The sequence below is a fragment of the Amblyomma americanum genome, chromosome 7 (genome assembly GCF_052857255.1).
Source record: "Amblyomma americanum isolate KBUSLIRL-KWMA chromosome 7, ASM5285725v1, whole genome shotgun sequence".
Lineage (NCBI taxonomy): Eukaryota > Metazoa > Arthropoda > Arachnida > Ixodida > Ixodidae > Amblyomma > Amblyomma americanum.
Window position 1 is genome coordinate 70861940 of NC_135503.1, and position 27358 is coordinate 70889297.

A 27358-nucleotide genomic window follows, 5' to 3' on the forward strand; every position below is an offset into this window, starting at 1 on the left:
AATATGTGCTTACTGAATTAATGACTGAAAAATCTCTCTCCGTCGAACCATTCATATTAATTCGGTCGCGCGCACTAAATTACCAAAGGAAGGAGGGTGCTGCAGAGTAAATGTTCCTCAAAAGTCACTGTCGAGAACAAAAAATTAATGGTCTTCCACCTCGCTCGCAAATGAGGACGCAGCCCTGGGGGCCCTGAATTGCACTTCCGAGTAGGAATTGGATGTAATTGTCACTAGTGTAGGACGAAACGTGTCCTGGGATTGTATACCACATTCATCCCGTTATCTCAATCTTTAGGAAGCCTAGTTTTTCAATATTAAGCAAAAACACCCCCACTAAAAAAATTATCATTTTGTCAGCTTCCGTAAGATTTGTTGTTTCTTTCAAGATTCTGAGAGAAAGTAGAATGACCATGGCGTTGTGAGCGAAAAACAAGCAGTTAACTTGCCAACTAGGTCATGTCACCTTGTGATGTCATCACAACCTGTTCACCGTGGCAGGTGGCAGTTGAATTGAAGACTACTCGCGAGACGTCGCTGGGATAGAGTAACCTTTGTCTCACAAGCTCCACCTGTGGCAGCACCTGCCACCGCAGGGCAATGGAGCAGCGCTAAACCGTTGCATCACTGCGCCAGGAAAGATCTGGGACTCCCAGCCAGCGAGCTAAAAATGTAACGTAGAGGCCGACCAATTTAACATATATGAGCATTAACTTAATAAAGCTATCGCAGCAAATCTTTTATGAGAATATGAAGTGTACCTTCCTTTTTTTAATGGAAAGCAGCTTGGTTAATTCTTGTTAAGCTTTTTATTGTTTAAGCTTTTATTGCTTTAGATGCCGGGATACAATCTTTTGCTTTCTTTCGGAAACCTTTTTTGATACTACGGAAAGAGAGACACGCTGACAAAGAAATTCCTTCAGTCCAACAGTAACGCTGCATATGAACTCTAAAGTGACTATGTGCACTGCAAATTTCCTTGTCTTTAATTAGTGCCACAAAAAATTCTGACACAAATATTCTTAATATGGTTATTTGAAGAAACTGCCTGTTCGCGTCCGACTACGACTGGCTTGTAACAAGACTCATTTCCGGGAGGCTAAACAACGAAGTAGTGACACTCTAAGCAACATCTCAGCTGCTTTTAAAAGCAACAATACATTGTCATTATTGCTTTTGCTGATAAGTATTTAACAGAAATATATGAGGCCAAATTTTGTGGGCTCACACCTTTTAATACAAAGCGGCATTACATGCACGATGTAGTACCTGCGGCATATACTGCCTGCAATTTCACACTGCTGTCTTTTGGTAAACCACGACCCATATCTGACCATTATGCGATCAATTGACAGCGCACGGAGCTCGGAGCTCTTTAACTGAATGCCTTTCGGCATGCTTCTCACATGGAGGAGCTTTTACCTAACCGAAAGTTTCCCTTTCCAGCTGGCCGATTTATTTTGCACGCGTTACGTCGCGTGTGTTTCAACGCCGCGCCAGTGGGGCGCTTTGGACGCTGAAGCCTACGTATCCCTAACCTGTTCACCACAGACGGGAGACCGTGCATTGAATGCCGTATCTTTTAATGGTCGACAGAACTCAAGAATCCTACTATAGAACGAAAAAATGACGCGAGAGGAAGTCTAAACAAAACGTTTAGTATTCAGAAGCAACTCGTCCTATTTGCAGTTTGGTGCTGACGTACGTGGGAGAAAATGGCTTGGTTTGGTTTCGTTTAGGGGGGTTTAACGTCCCAAAGCAACTGAGACTATGAGGGACTCCGCGGTGAAGGGCTCCGGATAATTTCGATCACCTGGGTCCTTTAACGTGCACTGACATCGCACAGTACACAGGACTCTAGCATTTTGCCTGCGTCGAAATTCGACTTCCGCGCCCGGGATCCAACCCGCTTCTTTCTGGTCAGCAGCCTTGCGCCATAACCACAGAACCACCACAGCGTGGCAATGGAGGGAAATGGCTTATGCGACATGGTCCAAGCATCTTAGCAGGAGGACCATTTATGTTGCAATCTACGTTTGTCAGAGAAACGCTGGTAATCGACGTGATGCTTTACATCATGCTGGTTTTATTCTCATTCGATAGCTCAAATCGTATTTCTCCGCACCTGTTCTAGGAAGGGTTTCTTAAGAATTGAGCTAAATGCAGTAAAAATGCATCTCCTGCCTTCTGAGTGAAATTGTGATGTATAATGTTTTTGGCGCACCAAATGCCAAGCAGACGTATTTTCATGTAGGCACTGATATTCCATGTCTGAAAATGACTTATGGTTTCAAAATAGTTTGGGCGGCGGGACACTGAGCAGTGTAGGCGCAGTGCTGTAAATTAGCTGAGCCTGGCAAAATAATCCTCAAGCATCGTGTTCATAACTTTGCAAACAGGCGATCTGAGGTCGGTAAACTGCACGTGCTGTAGATTGCGCATGCAGCGTCGCGTCCCAAGGCATTGCAAATTGAGTGTTAGATGATCGCTTACTTCGTTAAAGCAGGCCCTCAATTCGGTTGCATATAATATTCTTCAACATAAAGCTGGAAGGATGTCTGATTCGTCTTTGTGAAACACTGCTGACACAATTCTCTTAAAATTGTGCTAGAACATTGTTCAACATAATTTATCGATTTTTTCAGACTTCGATTAGAAAACTTTTTAAAAACGGTTCAAGTTCATGTCCAAGTCACTAGCACTATCCTGTACGAAACCAGATTTAGTGGGTATCCTGAATTGGGCGTTATTGAACTTAATACGAAAATGTTAAGGAAATGCAACTGAAAGTCTAAATTCTCAGGGGGTTGAGGCAATGGCAGTACAAACCATGCACAAAGCCGTGGAGTTGAATGGCGGGCGAAAAGTTGGAAATTGGATCTGAGAAAAAAGAAGTAGGTGTAAATGTGTCATTCCGGAATCAACACCTCAACCGCACTGAGAAGAAAAGAATGAAAGAAGCAGTGAAAGGAGAAAACAAAAAAACCGGTCGGTGCAGAGTTTTTGTAAAATTTCAAGCAGCTGGAATTCCTTAACATGGGGGACATCGCACTGCACACGGATGTCTTCCTGCATTTTAGAGCGAAAACTCTTCTTCACGACTAAAAGCTGCAAAAACCAGGGAATCCCTGAAGCCTTTGCGTTGACTTTGAGAAATAAATACGTATTGCCGCGACTGGTATTCGAACCCGAGACTGCGTGAAGAGATCAGTTTCGCTGGCCACTGCAGGAGAGCACCATGCGATCACCGCAGTTTTTTTTTTCGTTATTGCACGGAAATAGTGCCAAGCATCACGCCTCGTCTTAAACTGCAGCACATTTTTGCACTGTGCATTGCACATCGTCGTCTTCATCAACTTCCATCTGCGGCGCGAACGGATCGGATAGGCCTAACCTCGATCACGGCTTAACCTTAGCCTATTATCGTTGCTAGAGGTGCCGTCTACCCAGCAAAGCAAAATCTTCAGTCAATCAGGCTAAACACTTGCTTTCGCACGTCAACTCTCTTTACTACGTTAAAACCCTGCCATTTTTTCTCATCGAAATGCGACAACGGCGGTCGCATGTTGATCACGCTGGTCACGGCTGATGACGCGGTGATGGCGAAAGTAGCAAAGCACACTATAGCGAAGACGTCTGCGGTAGATCATACTAGCACAGCATAAGAATTTTCGCCAAGCTGCATCATTTTTTTAACCTTCACGATTGCATTAAGCAAGCCACCCACTGGCAACCGGGAGGTTTGGCGCTTTTTCAACCAATTCCTAAAAGCATATGAAATGTAAAAATAAAGTAAAAATTCAACAGAACAACAAGATTATCCCAGCCAGGTGTTTCTAAATCTGGCCGAAAGCTATAGGCACACGCCTCGTTCGCGTGCTTACCTCGACGCCTTTTCAAGCGTACTTACCGCATTTCCCGGACTTCTTCTCCCGGTCCTCGTCAGGCCGTTTCTGGAAGTAATCCTCTATGAACTTCTTGAGATTCATGTCACCTGCAGTGAAGAAAAGTGCTTTATAGGTATGAAGGGCCCATATAATCTACCACACAATTTTTTCCTATTTATACTGCCATTTTTGGGTAGTCGCAATCAGTGATCATAATGCACCTTTGTGGAATTTTTTTTTTTATCTTCATGAACCAATAAAGCAGCGAGGCGCTGCCAGTGTGAGCAGTGAGTGGACAGGAGGCCAAAGCAGTTAACCAATTGATATTTTCTGGTTGATTCATTCCGAAAATTAATAATCAATCAAGAAACAGGCTAGTCCCGACTATTCGAAAGTTAGATCACACGACGAAGTGTATAGAACTAGGTTTATTATTCGAGCAATCAGCGTATAACGCCCAAGATGGGGAAATCAAAATTAGTGCAGCTATGCAAGCTTCTAAAATTATTAACCCGCACTAGGCACTAGGCTAAAGGAGCAGCCAATCACGCTTCGTGTTAAACTGCGAGCGCACACTCGTGCTGTGCACTGTACATTGTATCCTTAATAACTAATGCTACTATCAAACTAATATTCGCGTCTTTAGCTATGTGGCGGGACCGCAGCGGTGACGTAGAGCTTGAGCATCTGTCTCGGATGCGGGTGGTGCGGGGCTCGATCCCCAGTGCCGCCGGGTACCCACCGGTGATACAATGGGTACACGCTTCCCTGGCCTGGCGCTCGGCGTATTCAGGATGAAATGCTTGAGAAATTGGTCTTTGATCCCACCTTGAGCAAACGAAAAACACCTTGCGCCATGGCGCTCTTAAGCCGCTGATCCCTTTGCGCCACAAAAACTTCACAATCATCATCGGCTATCTCGAGATAGTAAAAGAAATATGTGCGCTACAGGCGTCGGCGCGGACAACTTTGTGGCAGAAACACGGTTATGGAGCAGTACGCGTTGGCGTTGACTACACTACTGCAGAAAAGCGGCACTGGAGCATAGACCGCCGGTGTTCATTGAGTGAATAACCATTCATGATGAACATTTGAAGACGCGCATAACAGCCTATCTGGGTCAGTGGACATCTCTATTCCGATTTCAGGCACCCGATGGAACCGTCGCGGTGGCTCAGTGGTAAGAGCGCTCGGCTATTGATCTGGAGTACCCTTGTTCGAACCCGACAGCGGCGGCCACGTTTCGATGGAGGCGAAACTCAAATGCGCCCGTGTGCTGTGCGGACTCAGTGCACGTTAAAGATCCCCATATGATCGAAATTATTCCGGAGCCCTCCACTACGGCACTTCTTCCTTCTTCTCTTAGTCCCCTCTTTATCTCTTCTCTTACGGCCTGGTTCCGGTGTCTGTAGATATGAAAGACAGATACTGCGCCATTTCCTTTCCCCAGAAATCAGTTTTATTTATTTTTTAGCTGGCAGTGGTGTTTACCTGCAAAAAACTATGCTTTCGCACAATATTTCGTGCTGAGCAATGCTAAACCGCCACCAATACTTCTTCTTTTTCGCGCTACTTCTTTTTTTTCTGTCGCTGGCAATAAGTAGGTCAACAACAACAACAACAACAAAAAATTCTGCTTAGAACAGCTCTATTACGCTAAAAGCTATTTCAATGCTGCAACCACAAGTTTTTTTTCTTTTTAAGGCACACTCTGTATTCAGGTCATCCACGTCAAATTCTCTACACTTGCGCTGCCTCGATAACGCCTCAGTGAGGAGAAAATGAAAAGGAAATTGAAATTGCAGCTAAAATAGGAGGAAGAGACATGCCCAATAAACGCCCCTCGGCTGGGCAAGCCCTGGCGAAGTTGATTCAATCTGAGCTCCACCCATTGGCTAGTCTCGGCGAGTTCCAGACTAGCATCCACGCAGCTCCCGTTCACGCAAAGCGCGCTAGGTAGCCCAGTGCGGACCCTGGCTTAGAAATTCCTTCCATATTCAAGTGCTCGAAAGCTGAGCTTCCCTGGTCAAGAGGAAAGGCGAGCCAATAGAGGATTTGCTGAAACGTTTCAGAGAGAACGATTGTGGAGGGAAGAAGCTGTGTCCGCAATGCACTTCTGTCACTTTTTTCGCCTGAAAAATAGGGTTTCCCCGTAGCTTTAGCAAAGAAAAGAAAATTGCCCGTTAAAGGGGGAAAGCTGAACGCGGCCCACTGTGTCCTCCCTTTTTTTAAATCAAGCTGTACCGGTAGTGAGCATTAATGTTTGTTTGATGACGGAGATAAAAGTTATCCGGTTGCAAATACCGAAGACCTCAACAACGGCTGCTTTTGCTCTATATTTACATCTGAGCCTACAAAAATTATGTTTGGACCCATTCCGTCATGAAAAACAAAAGGTACCAGAATTTTTCATTTGTTTCCTAGACGGACAGTGTTAATTACACTAATTTTTATTATTCATTCGTTACCTGCATCGCCCCATAGGGCACTGAGCTGGAGGGTTACAGACTTAACTATGCATGTACAAATTGCTTCAATTCATAGAAAAAAGCATCAATTGATACGATACATACAATGCTGGATGGCAGAGTGTTGCAGTCTCGAACAGCTTTAACAAAAAAAAAAGAATAACACAATACGCGAACCCTAGAAGAAAATTTCCTGACCTTCAAGGAGCAGTCCAATCGCTCCGAAGATGGCGCAGGGGTACATTTTTAGCAGTTTATACCAGTCTCAGAATATTAAATATCGCACAAAAATTTCAATATCAGTTGTCTTCTGCGCTCCTTTAGTTCTTGCGATTTAAGGTTAAGTTTGAATACTCTCATGCTAAGTTGGCGGCTGTAGTTTCCAAGAACAAATCTAAGTGACCCATGTTGTTTTTCTTTCTGATTTGCATATAGGCTCAGATGTATGAAGGCTCAAACAAGCACAGTCATATTCAAGTTTTTATCGCACAATAATGAAACACAGCATTGTTTTTAAGTTACTGGCTAATGAGTAAAACTCCGCCATAAGAGCCCCAAAAATGACGATGCCTTGTTTATAAGGTAGTTAGCATGCTTATTCCATCTTGAATCATAAGGAAAAAGGGCGCTTAGATATTTTAACTCCTTGCTTATGTTCAAAGTCATTTTACTGTTTCTGTTCATTCCGGTACGATTAGCAACTTTCCTTGTGAAGGCTACATGAAGTTTTGTTTCTATTTAATGACATGTTAGAATGCAAAAACCTGTCTGCTATAGTGTCTAAATTAGCATGCAGGATTTGTCAATTGGAAATGCCACCTTCTTCTCTATAAACAACACGATCATCGGCAAACATTCTAAATTAAGACTGAATACCAGTTGAAATATCATTCATGTACAACAAAAACAAAATTGGTCCCAACACTGAGCCTTGGGGAAATTCTGACGTAACTTGTCCTTATTGTGAAGAAAAGCCGTAAACAACCGCAGCCTCTACCAGTAACTACAAATATTCGACAATCCACTCGAATATTTTATAGTTCAAGTTATAGACATTTAAATTGGTTTGGAGGAAACAGTGCGCGACTACATCAAAAACTATGCGGAAATCTAAGAAAAAGCAATCAACTACTTCTCCCTTATCAATTACACATACAAATATAAAATACAAAATGCCTGTATTTCAAGATCAGATGATGTTAGCAGGTGCACACAGAGTATATTAACAAAGGAGAGCACCCCTTCTTGCAGAAAACAGCGGCACCAACAATGTACAGATAAGAACAAAAGGTAACAAAGCTTAGACGCACATTAGCGGAGAATTTGCTTTGTAGAACAGAGTCACAAGCCTTGAAATGGCATGAATGACACACAAAATAATACTACATAAACATACATTTTGACAGCAGGAATATACAGTAGTTGTAAGGACGTACTCAACAAATCAAGTTCAATGCCAGTTCGATTGTAGAAGATAAGTGGGGAATACATTCTACCAACCGTGTATTGCACACGCCTGAAACAGTGGTGGTTGCGGGTGAGGAGAATATTTTTAGTTAAATGGTCACAGAAAAGCCATATATTACATGCTCTATAATTTTGCAATTGATACTTCTCCGGTAATGTGATCTGGCGTTGTGAACAAAATTTCGCATGCTGCTCTATGGGCACTACTCGCGCTAACTTGCAGTCCGGAAGCATTTAAGTTTCAAACGGAACGAAACAGAATCTACTGCACTGGGCACACGGATTTAACAGAGAAGTAAAAAAAGGATCTGCGAAATGCCCTTGTATTGATGGAGTGAGGGGGCACACTCCGATCCTCACGGTAACACAGAATTAGTGTGGAGATCTGTTCGCAAGTATCATAATACAACTGATGACTAAAGTGAGAAAAGTTCAATTTAGTTATGCATCACTAAATACTCACATAATAAACTATGCACATGACTTAAAAATCTTATGCTTGGTGTGAAATATTCCATAGAACAATCCCGCCTTCTCAATCCTAAATATACAAAAAAAGAAGTCAGTGCATTCACTATATGCAGAAGCGTCGTAAGCCGAATCCGCCTAGTTAAAACCCTTCACTAATATACCCTGTTAAACCTTCCTTAGTCGGCTTAATTAAAAGAAAAAGCACCTTTCAACGCCATCGCGGAATATGAACGATGACCGTCGTTCGCGGGATTTAATACTGCACATAAATGCCGCTTACAGAAGAAAAACTCACCTGCTTATTACCCCTGATGTGAAAGTTTTGCATAACGCTGTCCTCTGGGTTTAGTCACGGCGCTTTGTAACTAGTAAACTTTTCTGGCTCCGTTGAATCTAAGCCAGCGCAGATAACGAAATTTGCGGTAAACGTTGTTGACAAGTTTCTTTGAAAAGTACCGCTGCAAAGTTTTTCTATTATTATGCCATTGCTGTTAGATTTTTGTTTCTGTACTCGCACTCTGAAACTGCACTGCAGACCATAGCAACCATCTTTAAAAAATGTCAGCCACAGAAACGTGCCGTCGAGAAGCAAAAAAAAAACACTAGAAAACAAGGATTCAATGCTTACACAGGGTTCCCCTCGTTTTATTTAGCTCAGCGAGAATTTCAAAGCTAGGCAGCAAGTTCAAAGAATACTGCTGAAAATCCCACGAAAGTGGAATAGACAAACAAGGCTTTGGAGGAAACAAGGTTGCTCAAACTTACCAGATAGCCCATTAGAAATAAATCCATGCTACATTCGAGCACAAGCATGTCGCCAAGTCAGTCGCTTTGGGACGTTAAGCCCCATTAAACAGTAAGCCAGCAAACTTAGGGGAGGCATGAAAAATTCATCCGGTTTGTTTGCGCATGCATTAAATCCTTCTCGAAAGTTGTGTGCAGAGAGATTATGAAAGATTATGAGAGATTATTGCACTGAAGAAACGCTCCCAAAAATCACACACAAATAAAAATCCCGGCATGTGAGGCTTCGCCCTGTAAACCATGGTTCATCGAAGTTCTTTTGGATTTGTTCATAGTGTGACTAAATTAGGCATGTATCCATTTCGAGGCATATATCCACTGTATTGACACTACTGGAATACGTAGCGAGGCAAAGCTAATGAGGTGGGGTAAAACTTCACAAATCGTTTTCAAAACAGTATGTAGAGTGCTGCTAACAAGATCAATGGCCATGAAATTTTCTATCAAACTCTAAATGAGTGGAGCTTGCACTAGAGCTCAAAATTAGATAAAAACTTTGTGTGGTAGTGTTTATTTACATTTAATGACTTTCATTAACGCATCCTTTTCTTAAAACCTACTGGATCCAAAGTCTTACAATTTTGTACGAGTGTATAAACTGTTATTTTCCACAGCTTTGACTGAAATTGTGGGCATTGAGCAATATCAGGTTTACGATGTTTTTAGGTCGTTATGGGTGAAATAGATATGCCACTTATGAATGTTTTAGTCATAAATTACAAATTTATTTATGTAATTGATTCTAGTTTTTCTCTCGTAAAACGCAGTGATTGAAATCTGCAGAAAATTTTGTTTTCTTACGACTTATGGAACTCCTGTGAAAAAGGTACATAAGCCACCTAAAACGCTGTTTTGCAAAAAATTCAAATAAGGACTCTAAAACTCTCACTATTACGCTAATCGCGACAATAAAAAAGAATAAAAAAGCATATTAGAAGCTGCGACTATCTTATTATGGCATATTTTCTGAAAGCTTTACGAATTTTCTGTTTGGAAGTTGTAAAAGCTAATAATCAATTTTTTGACAAACGACTTTTTCCTGAGCCAAATTTTTGTTTGGGAATCATCCGCGAATATTAATAAGAAGTAAAATGGAAAGAACAACAACTGCAAAAGCGAATTACAAATTGCGGCCTGCAGTAGGCCCTTGAAGAAAGCTTCCGAACCGACGGAGGAAAACACCGGATGATGTTTTGAGGAAAAATTTGAGAGGTGTTTTCCTCCGCTGGTGTTTTCCTCAAATTTCGAGGCTGGGCGCGTTTCTGTCAGCTGCAACATACTTTCTTAATTTTGACGGCCGTATTAATGAGCACTGCTATGCCTGAAGCAAATTTATCTGACTCGATAAGGGATGATAGAAGATTCCTCGCCCCTCGGCTCTTATCGTTCCCAGTGCAGTGCATTCGAAAATAGGCGCAACAAATCGAACCAGCACTGCCAAAAAGCCCCCTGTCTAGGCTACTGCGTGTTTCTGTGTTGTCACAGAAACGCGCACTCTAAGCAGCAACCTAATCTATTCCAAACTGAATATGAGTAATTTAAGCAAGTGTTCAGATCATTCGATTTGGCCCGGATGACCCTCTTGTTCCAAGAAAATTCCGATGATGGGCTGGACTTTAGTGCGGCACTTGCACGCTTCGCTGAATTAGAGCCTTTCGTACAAAACGACAGCTCTCGGTGTCTTCCTAAACTCAGCATCGACACAGTTCTATAAAATTGTTGCCCAGTATTCTTAAGGTAAACGCGGAAATCGCCACAGGACAGTCGTTTTATGCGCTGTTTGTGGTGGTTCCCACATGTGTGCACATGCTTGATAATATATTATTAAGGCGAAAGCATTTAATGGCTCATACTCGCCCGTCCGGTGTAACGCTGTCTTCCACGAATAACGCGACAACTAATCATGAATAGAGAAAACGAATGGTAGCATCGAATAAAGAGGACAAAGTGCAGCCCTCATCTAAAGATTGATGATCATAGACTGGATAGGTAATTAATTATAGCCAATTATAGAGAAAAAAATGGCCTGGCTTAGCTAAGGTTAAGCCTAGGATGCGAAGCATCCCTGTCTGTAGGCGGCATCTCGCTGTATGACTGCCTCGGCGTGAGGAGCGAGGCTTTTTTATACAATGCCGCGACGGCAATCGCCCTCTAGCGGGAGGAGCGGGAGTTAGCCTTGGTGGTCGCGGCCGCGCGGTGACCGCGCGAGTTGAGCCCCGTTTCTCTACAGCTGGCGTGACGTCAGACCACGTGCTCGGCTGCAGCGCCCCTAGCGGGAGGAACGGGAGTTAGCCTTGGTGGTCGCGGCCGCGCGGCGACCGCGCGAGTTGAGCCCCGTCTCTCCTCAGCTGGCGTGACGTCAGACCATGGATGGATGGATGGATGGATGGATGGATGGATGGATGGATGGATACGGCTGAACCCTTTACATCGGGCGGTGGCTCAAGCCACCTAGCCATGTCTCTTGAAATTTTACTCCTGTCTTGCTTTTAGCCACCAATCAGATAACCTTCGCTTGGTTACTTCTAACCTCTTAAAATCCACTTTCCCTTCACTGTCCCTAATCCCCAATGCCTTAGGTAAGTCAGCCCCGCTGCCTTCCACTGTAGGGTGAAGCCTTTTACAGAAAAGTATCAAGTGTTCAGCCGTTTCCTCCTCCTCTCCGCACGCAATGCACAAAGTGTCTATCTCCTGTTACCTGACTCTATACGTCTTAGTCCGCAAAACTCCAGTCCTGGCCTCAAACAACAAAGAACTTCCCCTACAATTATCATAGATATTTTCTTTGACAATTTCTTGTTTAAAGGTCCGGTATGTTTCTAGTGCCGATTTCGTCAGCATCCCTGTTTTAAACAAAGCTCTCTCTGTTCCTTTAACCTTTTTCTTAACCGATAATTGCTGATTTGCCCCCTTACTGCTGTCCAGATATTTGCTTGTCAATTTTCTAGTTCGCTTTCTCCATTTCGTGTCAACATTCTTTATATACAGGTATTTGAAAACTTTCCTAGCCCACCGCTTTTCCTCCATCCTTCTCAATCGTTCCTCAAATGCTATCTTACTGCTAGCCTCTCTGCTCTCGAAAGACGCCCATCCCATATCACCCTGTACCCCCTGATTTGGTGTATTGCCATGTGCTCCCAAAGCTAACCTCCCTACTCCCCGTTGCCTAATTTCCAGCCTTGCTTGAACATCTGGCCTCATACACAGGACCGCATTCCCGAAGGTCAGGCTAGGGACCATCACCCCTTTCCAGATCCCTCTTACCACCTCATACCTATTGTAATTCCACAGTGCCCTATTTTCCATGACAGCTGCATTCCTACTAGCTTTATTCATTACATATCACATTACACGTGCTCGGCTGCAGCGCCCCTAGCGGAAGGAGCGGGAGTTAGCCTTGGTGGTCGCGGCCGCGCCAGGCTGGGCTATGGAGCTAAGTAGTGCCCCTATTATGCTTCGCATAAAAACAAATAAAACAACCAAATGCGTCGATATAGCGCGGACGTCGATATAGCCATGGAAAAGGGTGACGTCACACCCGAGGTCATAATGCTAACGGCGCGCCCACTGGTGGTGCCACCTGACCGCCACCGCCAGAGAAGACAGAAGCCAGAAAAGAAGAGAAGAAGGAAAAAATCCAGAAAAGCAGACCACAAGCGCCAACAGCGTCGTCTAGATCGAGAGTTTGGCAAGGTAGAAGCCTTGGGGAGTTCCGCTGGTATGAAGCCTGCGAAGCTAAAATCGCAATCGGCAAGGCCAAAGGCTTTCGCCTTGCCGCACTTTAGATTGACAAAGTGCTCCCATAATTTTGTGAAGCGCACAGAAGGCAAATGCACCACAGGCGACTGGATAAACCTCCGGAGGCCTGTGCGCTCGGAAAGTTGCAAAGGGCAGTCCTTTGATTTGAGGGATCTAGCGGATCTGTGGAAGCGAAAATTGGTTCTTTCAGGGTGTCGCCCTCACCCTACGCCAGCTTCTGTTGCTCGTACTGCCTTTTTACACGGCGCTCAATGAAACCCATTTAACAGGGCAGAAAGGTAGCGCATAATTACGGGCCTCACTGTATGACTGCAGCCAAGTTTCATTACGGCTTGATAGATAGATAGATGGTTGGTAGTCGGCGCCGCGGGGCGAAAAGCGTTCGGAAGGAAATGAGCTATGGGAACTGTAGAGTAAGTCGTGTTCCACAATGAAAAAAAAAATTCGGTTGTTGAAAGCGATGAGAAAGAAGGGGAGAAAATGCTTTTTTTTTCCTACGTTGCTCGCTGAGCCCGTAAAAAGCCGCTTTGCTATTTCCATCAGTTCAAAAGGAATCGTCGCAGGAGCAGCACAGCGTTTCCAAATTCCAACCGCCAGTGGGAGAAAAGGGCTGATTGTCGAACTCTGCCAGACCGCCTTCATTTTTTTCTTTTTAGAGAGAAAGATGGTATAGCACTGGTTTAGACATGTAGTCCAGCACTCTACCGTGCAATTTACCGCGTCATCCTTTGAGGCCTTTATTGCTTAGGGATTTATTTTAAGTTAAACGACGAAATTTCTTTTAATTTAGGCTAATTTAATTTAATTCGATTAAACTCCCAGAATCTTCGAAGGGCGGTTCGCTCTCAGCGTCCACATTGCTCAGCTGGGCTATACCTAGGTACGTGGACACCATGTGGAACGGGTGGACTTTCGAGACGTTCTCGGAATTTGTAGAGTCAGACGCACATTTGTACGAGCGTCTCAACCACTCGAGCGAGCGGCGCCACCTGCCAACCATGGCAGGTGGCGGCTACCTGTCGCTTCGGCAGGTGGCAAAATATAGACAGGGAAATCTCCCTATGCTTCCTTCCCTATATACCCTATAAAGGAAAGAAAAGAGAGAGGGAAAGTGCGCGATGAAGAGAAGAGGTAGCAGCTGACTGGTGGCCAAGTGGCATGGGAGGCGATAGCAACAGGGGAGGAATGCCCAACCGGAAGGAGGCTGCCACGGGAAAAACACAGGGGGTGGTTACCGTGGTTACAGGGTTGATTGCATGGACACGTGGCTAAACCAGAACTGTAAAAGTTTTAGCTACTTCATACCCTTATTCCTCAAATCTAGCTCGACAAACTTTTTCCTTATTTTCACTACACATGATACTGAAGTTTTTTGTGACACTGAAATTAATTTCTCATTATTGCCAAAAATGCCGGTTAGCTAAGTTTAAGGTACGCTTAAAATAAACTGTGTACATTATTTTCAGAATTACCTTATTAGTGCGGTAGAGTTCGTTGTAAATAATTATTGTTTATTATTATTATTGTTCGAAAATGCATGGTCATCTAGTGTAGTGTCGTGCAAGTGAGTCGCAGTCATTTCAATAATCTTCCTGGCCATGCGTAATGAGCAATCAGTGAATAATTCAGTAATGCCAACGTTCAGCTGTAACGCACTGTGCTGGCGTTATCTTACGAATGCGGCTCCACTGCTGCTCAAGAAAAGCAGAAAATCAAAATTAGCCTAGAAGCTACATCACGCAAAAGGAGACGTCTTGTGGTAACACTGACTTACAAAGTAGCGTGATTCAACCAATTAGTTTGTTCTAGAGTACTTTGCAATGTAGGCCATTAGAGAAGGATTCTGAAAAATTTCAAGTTTCCAGAAGCAAAAATGACCTTGAAGAACTCCTACAGAGGAAAACGCAAAACCAAAACGGCAACTCTATGCTATACGGAATAAATTGGTTTAAAATCAGCGAGAGCAGACGCCCTACCGCGCGGTCACATGTGAGAAGATACTACCGACCCGACCGGCGTTTCGACCAGCACAACAGCAGAGGCTCGAGAGCAGAGGTAGAGAGCCCAGGGCATTCAAAAGAACACGTAAAGGCGCAAAGTTTTGCGCGCAACGCGTTTAAATACTGAGCCCGCTTCGATGAGTACAGCCGCGAAGCAGGTTCTAGTGACATACCTTAATCATTAGCCGATGTCGCTCATTCCCATTCTTGTTACTAAGCAACGAAACTACTTGCTGCGTGCGCCGACCGCTGGCAGTGGCTGTCCATAGACGCGTTGCGGTCGAGCGAAGCCCGAGGCTTCAGGGTGCTACAGGCTGAAGCCAACAGCGTAGCCCCTGCGTAGCCCTCAGACCCTGCGTTGAGCGCCTCTAAGCGTAAGTATAACAGCTATCGATTGGCAGAAAAATTAGGCCCCACTCGAGAAATGGCACTAGATAAGCTCAAGTACAGCTTTACAAGTCGCATTGTTCCGGCTGCTTTGTTTTATGCGGAGCCAATTATTGCAAAAAGGAATTCTTGAAATGGCGCCTACGCTCTAAGAGCAGGTTTAGCATTCTTTTCGCACGTCCTTATAAGAATCCTCATCGCATTTGTTGTCTGTGGCTCAGTACCAATCCCTCGCCGTTATCGACTCATCATGCCATTTGATTCGTGATGTGGGAGCAGCACAGCATTCTTAACAGATGACAGGGTTTGTTTTATCGAATGTCAGCGTATCTTGTCCTCAGAGCGGAAATACAGCATTGAAGAGCACTGGAGATAAGCTGCGCCGCTATAAAAGCGACGCTGACGCCCGCTTCTTTGCCCATAGAATCACGCTTGATAAGCAGCCGCTTCAGTGCCACAAATCGCCGGGACGGCGAGATTGGTTCGGGCACGATGTTAGTGACCGTCCTTATTTGACTGAGTGTAGAAGTGTAGCCTATACTGCGATACGCATGCTTGCGTTGTTGTTCCCACATGTACTACACAGTGGTAGGACGTAGGGATGCACAGACATTTTTCCACCCGTAGTCCCGTCTCACCGCTCAGCGACGCCTTGTAAATCGGCATCTGAACGGTAACCGATCAGAAGCAACTAATTGCTGGGCGGTTACAGTTAACAACCCCCCCCCCCCCCCCCCCCCCCCACCGATTCAGCACCTTTCCCGTGGCTTCAGCACTAGACTGGGCGCTCCAAATATTTTTTTTACTATCTCACTCCCTGTTGTAAAGAAGAAAAAAGCCACAGCTAAGACTGAGGCCGCATCATCCCGATGCCGCCAATGGCCTCGAGGTTACCTTACAAAAAAGAATGGACATTTCCTCCGACGCAAGCTCTGCCAGTCGCAAAACGGCATCTCCCGATGTCAGTGCACGTTAAAGATCCCCAGGTGGTCGAAATTATTCCGGAGTCCTCCACTGCGGCACCTCTTCCTTTCTTCTTTCACTCCCCCGTTTATTCCTTCCCTTACGGCGTGGTTCAGGTGCCCACCGATATGTGAAACAGATACTGCGCCATTTCATTTCCCCAAAAACCATCCAACCAACCAGCCACTCTTGATGACACGCAAGCCGATCCAAGATGATTAACCACAAAGTACTGGCAGCCAGTCGATCAAAGCCAATGGCTCTGTATAGGACCTCTTTTGAGGGGCATTTTTCGCTGCTTTTCCGCAGTTGTATAAAAATCAGTTACGCACTGGAAAGCAATTATCTGCGGGCGCATTTGTCCGCCGGCGGCTACTAATAAAAAGCGAAGGTAGTTTCGCCGCTACGGGAAGAGCAAAAACAGGAATATCGACTGCCTAACAAGCTGCATCAACCGCATAATCCGGACGCACTAGCATCTACATCGTTGCTAATGAAGGAGCAAGATGCGTAGTTAGAAATCCAGCCACCCGACAATTTGCTGCGAAAGCATTTTTCTGCGGTGACATGGGTGAATACTCACGAGGAAAGAACGTCACCGCGAACAAGGAGACTTTGAGCCCGAGAATATTTTGTACGTGCCACTCTTCCGTCCTAATCTGTTGTTGTGGGTATTGTATTATTGTAGTAATAAGTTGCCGGACAGTAGGAAATTACTGCCGGCTGCTAATGGCAGCCGACGGGTAACCACGGTCTGCAATGAAATAATAAAGAAAGCCTGCTTAAAAACAACTATCCGCCGGCTGTTTTTGTCGGCCGCCTTTGTCAGCCGTCTTGATGTTGCACCCGGCTGAGAAACGCGTCAAGACGTAGAAATTGAATAGCTACCACCTGCGCCATGCGGATTCGGGGCATGTGATGAAATCTGTACTTAATTTTCATTTTCTTCATTCGGACTCTTCAATGTCCCCTCCCTGTTCTCGCGTTAGGAAAGGAGGTATTCCTATTTTTAGAAATTATTTCCATCAATCACTGAATCAATAAGTCCATCAAAAAAATAAATTTTAAACAGCAGGTAACTATCTCATGCATACTTTATACAAGTGAGACACAAAAACTCAAGTGCTAGTTTCGAAAGGTTGAAAGAGGGAGATTTTCTTCACTCGGCTGAACATTATCGCCGGTTGTCCCTGTAATCTGTCACATGAATTTTAGTGCCTTCTCTCCTGGCCACTTCTTCTGCACTTTCATATTAAAGGCGCCAATATTTACAGGTTTACTGCGCGTTCCCTGCCTTCATCGCTGAATTTTCGTCTTCTAATCTTTGATACCTCCGTTCTCTTAAGTTAGAGAGAGAGAGAGAGAGAATGAAAAGGAAACGCAGGGAGGTTAACCAGATGTGAGTCTCCGGTTTGCTACCCTACACTGGGGATGGGGGATAGGGGTTAGAAAGATGACAGAGAGGAAAACGCAAAAAAAAAGGAACGTGCACACATGGAGACACACACACACACAAGGCGTTCAAGTTAAAGTCTTTCACACAGGCCCGTAGATTGTAAGAAGCACAAAAGCGCTTGCACGGCCTTCTGCGACGGTAGGTCCTTTCGATGTCGTAGAATTCTTTTTTCGGATAGCGGTTGGTCGTCCAGTTTGTCAAGTTCGTGGCTAAGGCATGCCCTCTGTGGACTGTACTGCGGGCAGGAGCACAATATATGGCCAATTGATTCTTCATGGCCGCAGTGCTCACAGGTTGGGGTGTCGGTCATCCCTATGCGGAAGGCATAGGCTTTAGTAAAGGCAACACCCAACCAAAGTCGATATAAAAGCGTGGCGTCTCTACGGCGAAGCTGGGATGGCGCTCCAAGACAATGTTGGATCAAGTGAGTACAGTCGCGTATTTCTTAAATGTGGCTCATTCCATTGCGACTCGGTGCACTGCCGACCAAGTAGGCGGAGCTTCCGTGCCGCGTCAGTTCTAGTAAGAGGAATTGGGACGTGGCGCTCCTCAGTATGGGCTGAGCGGGCAGCGTGATCCGCCCGTTCATTGCCAATAATCCCGCAGTGACTTGGAAGCCACTAGAACGTTATTTCATGGCCGGCATCACATATATGGTGTAACGTCTCTGCAATATGGAAGATTAGTTGTTCGTGCGGTCCGCGTCGTAGAGGTGACAGTAGAGACTGCAGTGCCGCCTTCGAATCGCAGCATATTGTCCATTTGTGTGGCGGTTCATCACCAATGTGATGAAGGGCAGTTAGAAGCGCTGCGAGCTCTGCTGCCGTCGATGTTGTCGCGTGGGTCGTCTTAAATTTGATTGTTGTAGCTTTCGCTGGAATGACGATTGCCGCCGCGGAGCTGCTTGGAAGGACAGATCCATCAGTGTAAATATGCGTTGAGTCACGGTAGTACTCGTACAAATGTAGTAGCGTGAGCTGTCTAAGGGCTGGTGATGACAGATCAGCTTTTATCGAGATACCAGGTATTGCGAGGTTGATTTTTGGCTGAGCGAGGCACCTCGGAGGGATCGAAGTGACAGCTCTTCGGGCAGCAAGGCTGGCTACAGTCCTTAAATAAGATGCTTGCGAAACACGTTCAAAGGTTCAGTGTGCAGTGAGTGCTTGTCAGACCTTAAAGACACCTAGGTCCTTCCCTTCCGTCGCAGGTTAGACCACCACCAAAATTTCCTGTCGATTCCGGAGCCACATGTGGTTGAAGCACAATAAATAATCGAATAATGCCTATGAAGAACACGACCAAGTTCTACGCCATAGTGACAATCTCCTGTTCTGGTAAGGGAGCGCACTTTACCATTCGCTCAGTGAGTATTTCTTGTACACCTTCACCTTGGACAACATACTCTGATTGGTCTTCGAAGTCCTTTGCAGCAACAAAACAGCACCTAATGACTTCCTCTAATAATACAGAAAATCGGTTTCATTTTATATTAGATGAATATTTATGACGGCTCGGGTATTCGACTCTAGTGCCCCTCATACACAAGATGCATGCACAAGTTCTTTGTGTCAGTGCGTATTTTAAGTAATTCTGATGCATTAAAGGAATTTGTATATCAGATGAAATAAGCGTACGAAGCGTGGACAGATGGCCATCGGTTCGCTAGGTGAACACTTTATTCGGGCAGAAAAGAGAAATGTAGCCGCAAGTGACAATAGCCAAGCTAGGACTTGAGGCTAGGATACTTTCTGGAGTTATGTAGCTCTAGAAGCCCGCAAAACAGGGCTCAATTAAAGCAAATGAGAGACACCTTTGTCCTGCCGTGGAGATTTCTGTGGCGATTTGATCATTAGGAGGCGCAGTCTGTTTCCATAAATGTGCATCTCTATCTTTCACTGGGTGGATTTTCTGACGGTTATGATACCGCCAAGAAGTATAGGAGCAGAAAAACAGTAACAGACAAAGTATTACATGCAGGTATACCCCTTATGCGCAAATAAAGTCCGCTCTGGTTTTGTTCAACATTGCATCTTCCCCCCGACTCTTCTAGACAAACTGTATTGCCTGCTAGTCTAACTCACCGCATCCTTTCTCGTCCGAGGCATCCGGGCAATCGTTGCGGCTGTCGCAGATGAACTCCCTGCGGACGCACTGCCTCTGCTGCCCTCCGCATGGGAAGGAGCCCTCCGGGCACGGGTTTTTCGTCGCTGCAGCTACGTTGGACACGCTTGCAGCGGACACCACTGCACAACAATGAAGAATGCGAGGGCAAACATTGGGATCAGCTCACTATCGACGTGTTCGTGCAGTGCAGTATGGCGTGTGTGCGCACACACACACACACACACACACACGCACACGCACACGCACACACACACACACACACGCGCGCGCGCACGCAGGCACACACACACACACACACACACACACACACACACACACACACACACACACACACACACACACACACACACACACACACACACACACACACACACACACACACACACACACACACACACACACACACACACACACACACACACACACACACACACACACCTTAAGCTACAGTCGGCAATTCCAATAAGTTTATGAATGCAGAAAAGTTTTGACATGCTCTCCGTGATTGGCGGCAGCTGGGGTAGGGGGGTTAGTGGCTAGTTGGCGACGAAACCGTAGCGATGCAATCACGCCGTCTGCGCTCGCTTCACCAAGTTGTAGACATCTAGGATCTCGCCACACTTGCGTTAACCGCGTCTCTGAAGCAAGCCTTATTCTTAAAACGGCGCAAAAGGCACAAGATCAAGGAAGGCAAGCGAAAATACTGGGACCGGCGCCAACCTTTAAATGAGCTTTATCCGGCCAAACACTATCATTTTTATGAAGTACCCAAGTCGTATCACAGAAGCATATAAAAACAATAAAAGTCAGCACACTGACTAATTGTGCTAACGCTGAATGGCAGAAAAGAAGTTCAGCACAACAGATCACGCCACTCAGAAAAGATAAAGCAATCTTGTTGAACTGAGTCCCAAGATTATCCGAGGGCAGAAAAAATCAGTAACTACCAGGAACGAGAATTCATCCGCACAACACATAAGCGCACTTGTCCAAGGCAAAAAATTCGCAAAAATGTTCTCTAAGACTCCTGCATTGACAAAAGAAGTGGCAATAAAAAATAAAAAAATGATCAACAAGAACTCGGAAAGAAATGATGCACATGGAAACTTCAAGCCTACCAGAAATAATCTCAGCGTCAAAGTAGTAAGCGTACGCTTCTAAAGGAGTTGAAAAACAATAAATCACTTCCAAGGATCAGGAAATATGCACAGGATATTTAAAATCTTTGTGAGAATAAACCTCACTTGAAAATTGGCGGCTGTCCCTTTTTTTTGTGGTGCCTTCTTTGTCTTTGTCTCTTTCGCGCCGTCTTTAGAATCAACCTTAGCTATGAACCTAGTAGCCCATATCAAGTACTCTTCCAGGCAAGACTCAAAAGCAATAAAAACGACATTATGTTCTAATATAAACTATCGCTATGAAGATAAATATCATGTGTGTCACTTTGCTTAGCGTAAAGCAAGAATTTATTGTCTTCTGATTTTGAAAGCCGATGCTACGAAAAGGCACCGATGTTCTGGGAGTTCTATTCAAGCTTTCGAACGGTCTGGCGAATTCTCTAGAAATCACTCTTCCAAAACGGTAAGGTGCTATAAGGTGTGGCTAGTGCCGGACGGCAAACAACAAAAGATGTCCGTGCCAAGCCGGTTTCTCTAATTTCGTGCACCTTACTGTCTTCACGGCTCGTCAGACGGCGCTCTGGGGCCGTATTACATGAAGTGTTCATTTTACATTGTCCATTTTGTGTCCATTCATTCGTCTGGCATTGCTTATTCAGATATACATGCGGCTTTCAAGCGCCTGTGGCAAACGACGCGACCATTCGATGGTTGGTGACTGGACCTCACTATTGGCTGTATATCGAAGTCAATCACAGCCAGTGGTCAGGTCCGTTCACGTTACCATTGGCTGCATATTGCATCCAATTTCAGCCAGTGGTAAGGTCCGGTCGCCAGCCACCAAAATTCCGGGTCGCTTGCCACAGACGCTTGAAAACCGCGGGCATATCTGAGTGACCAATGACAGACGACCGAATGGACGCAAGATGAATAACGTAAAATGGACAGCGTGTATAATACGCCCAATGGATTTGTATTTAGAGCAACAATTAGTGCCTCTGTTTTAGCAAAAGGCCAATGACTAAAACAGATTCGTTGTTGTCTTTAATATTTTTTTTGTTCTTGTACCAGTGCTGCATCGCTATTGGTCAGTCTTCCAAAAACATCGCGTAAATTATTCATCAGATGTATAATAAATGGGCACTAGCATAGGTTTTAGGTAATAATAGGACATGTTCTTCAGGCATTTTTACTTGTGCTGAAAAATTTGTTTTCGTAAGAAAAGTTCACGCAAGAAATCATTATTTACGATGGCAGAATGAAGGAAACACACAACATCGTTTGCACTTGTGAGTTTTACAAGCGACTGACCTTTAATATATCTCCATGATATCAGAAATTCAACAGTTATTTCTACAACCAGGGAGGGGGAGAGTGTTGGGGGGAGGAATCAGTCCTCGAAAAAAACGAGGATGCAATATCGGCACTGAACTTGTTTTCCCATCATCAACTAAAAAGTCATGACATCTCGGTAAGTTGAACAGCAGCCCTGTGAGTGTATTGTATTTTTGTTCACGTGCGACTGTTTCATTAACGCCTCCCTGTCATGCGTCATTTCAGGATTTGCTATGAGTTCTTAATGAAAACATCTCAACAACGTTCTCTTCTTCTCTAGATTGTATTCAAGGTTGTCTTTCAGCATGATACCGCATTCCCAAGAGTAAACCCTTGCGCCATTACTACCTCCCGGATGCCTTTCAGCCCTTCATGCATACAGTATCTTCCTTTTGTTCTCTGTTTCTTTATAGCGACATTTCCTTCGCATTTCGCCCTAAAAATGTGTTCGAGCTTTTTCGTGTATAATTTGCCTTGGCTTAACCATAACACAAAATATGTGTACTCTTCCGCTCAGAGTGTCCGACACCACCTCATGAAGGATATTGTTAAAAATCATCATACCTCATGGCTTGCTCCTAACGAAAATTTTAAAGAATTTCCTTCGTCTCCAGAAATATCCGAAATAGACTGCATATAACCTTGGTTATCACGTACATAATATTGTATTACCATCGGCATGCACATTAAACACTCGATCTACTGCACTCCTACCATATTGCGTTTTGTGTGAGAGAAATTACATTTTAACTTCTTTCTAATAACATCGTTTTGCAACATAAAGAGTGAAAAACAACAGAAGTAGCAGACATCTCTGCCTTAAATTCTTAGTAACGTCGACTGCCGTCCCTCTTCTCATCACTTTCCATGGTAGCTGAGTTTAATTTCTCAAGGGCACTTCTTTTACCAGTCTTACTTTATCGCTGCTGAAACCTTCATCTTTGAGTATGTTTGTCGGGATCTCCCTGTTTCCGTATTCGTCTACACTATTGATATAAAAAAGACCAAAAACGTTTATTGGATGCGGGTGCAGTAAAGAAACTTTAGTTACACAGTCATGCTTGTCAATTGTCTGAAATGTCTGAAATTTTGTGTGAACGTGCATGCCTCATCAGCCAGACCATTACCAGGCGGCTGGCTCGAGATGCAGTTTTTCTTTGTTTTTTCGGAGAATACGTATCACGCGAACTTTTTTAGCCAATACAACAGGAAGGCCTAATACAAAGCCCTGTTGTCCGCTCTGTCTATTTCTAGTCATTGCGCATATAAGCACAAAGAAGCTCCAAAGTAAGCGTCTGCTGATTCAAAATCAACTCTCAAATCCTCCTAACACTTAGCTTTCAGTCCAGTCTGCAATTCAATATTTGTTACTTCTACTGCCAGCCCCTAGGTGGCCGAAGTTTTTGTCTGAATGACTATTTGAGTTATCGCATTCCAATTCCTACTACTGCGTCTGCAGCGATAATAATAATAATAATAATTGGTTTTTAGGGAAAGGAAATGGCGCAGTATCTGTCTCATATATCGTTGGACACCTGAACCGCGCCGTAAGGGAAGGGATAAAGGAGAAAGTGAAATAAGAAAGGAAGAAAGAGGTGCCGTAGTGGAGGGCTCCGGAATAATTTCGACAACCTGGGGATCTTTAACGTGCACTGACATCGCACAGCACACGGGCGCCTTAGCGTTTTGCCTCCATAAAAACGCAGCCGCCGCGGTCGGGTTCGAACCCCGGAACTCCGGATCAGTAGCCGAGCGCCCTAACCACTGAGCCACCGCGGCGGGTACCTCCTGAATTTGTTTCCAAGATATGTAACCTTTTTTATTGCTTTCAGCAATGCTTCATAACTTATTTGACTGAATTCTTTAACAACAGGCCATGGAATTTCGTATTTTCCTGCTGCTGCACACTGTAGAGCATATATGGCCTCATTTTTCTATTTAATATTACTTAAATCTGACCTCCCTCCTAATACTGTTCATTGCTGCTTCTCCAATTTAAGGGAACGTTTCACTGTCACTCGTTGATTACTTAGCAGTGAGTTCTCGTTATTCAAGCCTTAGTCACATTCTGAACAGCTACAACAGACGCAGCTCCTTTGCCGCTCTTGGCGGGAACCATCCAAACAGGAACGACGGCAAGGAGGAAACGAGGAGACAAGGCACGCAGCAACAAAGTAGAGGCATTGCGTTCCTTGGCACTGCTTATTAGGCATGTTGAAGCCTACCCGAATTCCGCCTTATCTCGGAGAATGTAGAACAAGCGCCGGTTGTTGTGCTTTTTGCTCACGCTAACAGACAGTTGGCGTATAAAAGGCGCAGTACAGACCCACAAAAGCCGACCGTTGGCCTCATTATGATGGATCATAGCTTACGACAGTATACTTATCATGCTATCACGACTGTTACCGAATGAAATTAAGTGAGCGCGTGGCGACTGCTTGGAAGAGATGTCGAAAGCTTTGGAGAGAGCCACCACAAGTTGTCTCCCAAAGCATCTCCTGGAGGAGCTCCGGACCATGGCAATGTCAAAGCGATTCCGGGAGATGTAACAGCAATTAACGAAGTGACCTCAAGAAAGGCGTGCAGCTTGCGATTACGACTGCCTGGATAAGCAATGAGAGGACCATGCGGCATCTGTCACGGGAGCAGAGGGACAACGCCAATAAATTGCAGCGCAAGAGACAACACAAAGAATGCCCAGCCACTCACGAAGATGAAGGCAATTCCCCACTCTTAGCTACGCGGAACATCTCTTCCACTGCCTCTAGAAGGAGACACTATACTTACCCATGCAGCAAGGTCAGAACTGCGGCAGCTGGCCGGATGTTAGCGAAGTACAGGAACACAGAGCCGGGAGAACGCTACCCACGGGCAACAGCGACAAAACGGAAACAAGCGGCCACCCAGGTAACAAGGTGATGCCGTTAGTTTCCTTTTCCCTGGGACGCGATCAAACCAAAGACTACACAGTAGTGGTCGCGATTGATATAGGACAATGGCGTCGCGAAAAGAAAGCACCCCAGCATTACCCAACGCAAGTTCGGAGGTCTTCGATTCTCGTGGTAGCATAAAAACAAATAACCAGGGCACAATGCTGTCTTCCAAGGCCGCAAGGCGAGAAAAACACTTAGGACCGCACATCAGAAGCATAAACCACGAGAGCTTATCATCAAAGGTATTGGCCTTCATCGAAAAAGAATTTAACTGCCGAGTTTAGAAAGGAAGGTCCACGCTGAGAGAAGAAAACGCTGTTACTGGTCACAGACGACACCATTTCCTCACTAGTAGAGGAAACTCGATTGATGAAGGAACAATGCAGCATTTCAATAGGATCGACAACTGGGCTAGTTGGTAAAGATTTATTTTTAGCAGGACAGCGGAAACGAACCGCTTGCGCTGTTCAACCTAAAATGGTCAAGTCAGCATCCCTACACAATTCAAAGCAACCAGAGCACTGACATATCAAAAATTAGCTGCGAATACCAACGCTGCAGGGAAGGCACACATTCCAACAAACGGTCCGCCAGGCGTCACGAAACGGCGATGAACAACACTCAACCTAAACAAGAAGACGCGGCAATCCAAACACGATCACGGAACTTTGGAAAAATTCTCAGCAAACGTACCCCGTTTCAGCACTGCATCATATAGCCAGTATGAACGCGTAATGATATTGCCTTGTAAGGAAAACAAACACGTCTTCGTGTCTGATTCAATGGCATACGTCCATCCAAGTCTAGCACACCGCTTACAAACGCAACAAGGGTTCCACCCGTAGAAGTCAGATTCAATGGTAGCCAGGCTTGCGGCAGAGGTTTACATTATGGTGCACGAACTCTCTGACCGCATCACTAACATCAAAAACCCTGCTCTATAATTTCCGATTTCATGTAGTAAAAATCCTCTGAATTATCAGCATATATAGGATCCCAAAAGGCGAGTCTACAGCATGGAATAAGCAAATGCACTTCAACGGTTACCACGAGAAAAGTGCCTTTCCTGTAAGAGATGCCAACAGCCACCAGAAAACATAGCGTAGCAACCATTGCAAGCCAGGAAGCAGGAACCATATCTAGGGGGCAAGCAAAACGTCTCTGCGTCCTCATCAATCGCACATCTGTTCCCGAGGGAAATTCAGGAGACGAAGAGAAAGGCAATGCGTGTCTGAGAAAATTACAGAAGGTAAACGGGACAGCTTTCCTAGCACCGAGGGTATTGATCACGCCAGTATATAAAGCACGGTAATACAAAGTCGTTGAAAGGGACTTGCCCGGAAATCAGACTGATGAACGTCCCAGCCTTAATGAAGGAGGTCGGAAGTAAGAAAGCAATGGAGCAGGTAGGATAGAGGCAGGCTATGAACAAAGACCTCTCTGAAGAAAGAGCCAGGACCGTCCTACCACTCTTAATTGGAAAAGCAACACCTTGTTGAACCACCTACAATAACTAGTGAGCAACTGCAACGAAAATGAATTGTGGATTACTTCGAACAAATCTTGAACTAGCTGCTATTGAGACTTAAGAATTCGAAGACAAATTTTGGTGCCAGTAAATTGCTGCTCTTCTGAGGAGAAGCAGACAATGACTTTTTCAGCGAACGCCGGTCGCTATTCACATCTAGCCATTCAAAACTAGACGCAGAAATGTAATCAGGGCTGCATCAAAGTGTATTGCTGGGCGAGTTGGTGACAGAATATCTCATACAAAAAGAGGAGGAGCAGGCACATACGAGTGCGCATGTGGGTCTGCTCCTTCTTGGTCTCGTCTCTTTGTGCTGCTTTTGTCTAAGATGTGCTCATCGGAGACCAGCTTCTTCTCGATGGCTTGCATTGAACTGACCGAAGCGAAACTGCCGGAACAAGAACCACACCAAAGAGACATTGATAGACCGTTATAAATTGGAGAAGTGAACACAGCGATCGTTTCATCCTGAAAGAAGACGTCACAGACGAATAGAGTTTGGAACAAGATGTTCACGGACCTCCCGAAAGAAGAACTGCAGCAGCAGCTTGACGCCGTAATCGATGCATGGAAGCGGGAAGAGAGAAATTTACAGAATGAAAAATGGCCGAAATCATACCCAGAAAACGTAAGAGAGATGTGAACCTAGAGAAGCAGC

The 27358-nt window shown here is 44.9% G+C and overlaps 1 protein-coding gene across 2 annotated transcripts in view; it reads right to left on the reverse strand.

Annotated features, from left to right (window-relative positions):
* Window positions 1-27358, reverse strand: part of LOC144099302 (uncharacterized) — a 231383-nt gene that overhangs the window by 93629 nt on the left and 110396 nt on the right. For both annotated transcript variants that reach the window (XM_077632495.1, XM_077632496.1), the window contains exons 3-4: window positions 19744-19905; window positions 3911-3994 (exon numbers count right to left, since the gene is read on the reverse strand). In XM_077632495.1, coding sequence (XP_077488621.1) covers window positions 3911-3994; window positions 19744-19905 — 246 coding nt within the window. The remainder of the gene's footprint in view (window positions 1-3910; window positions 3995-19743; window positions 19906-27358) is intronic.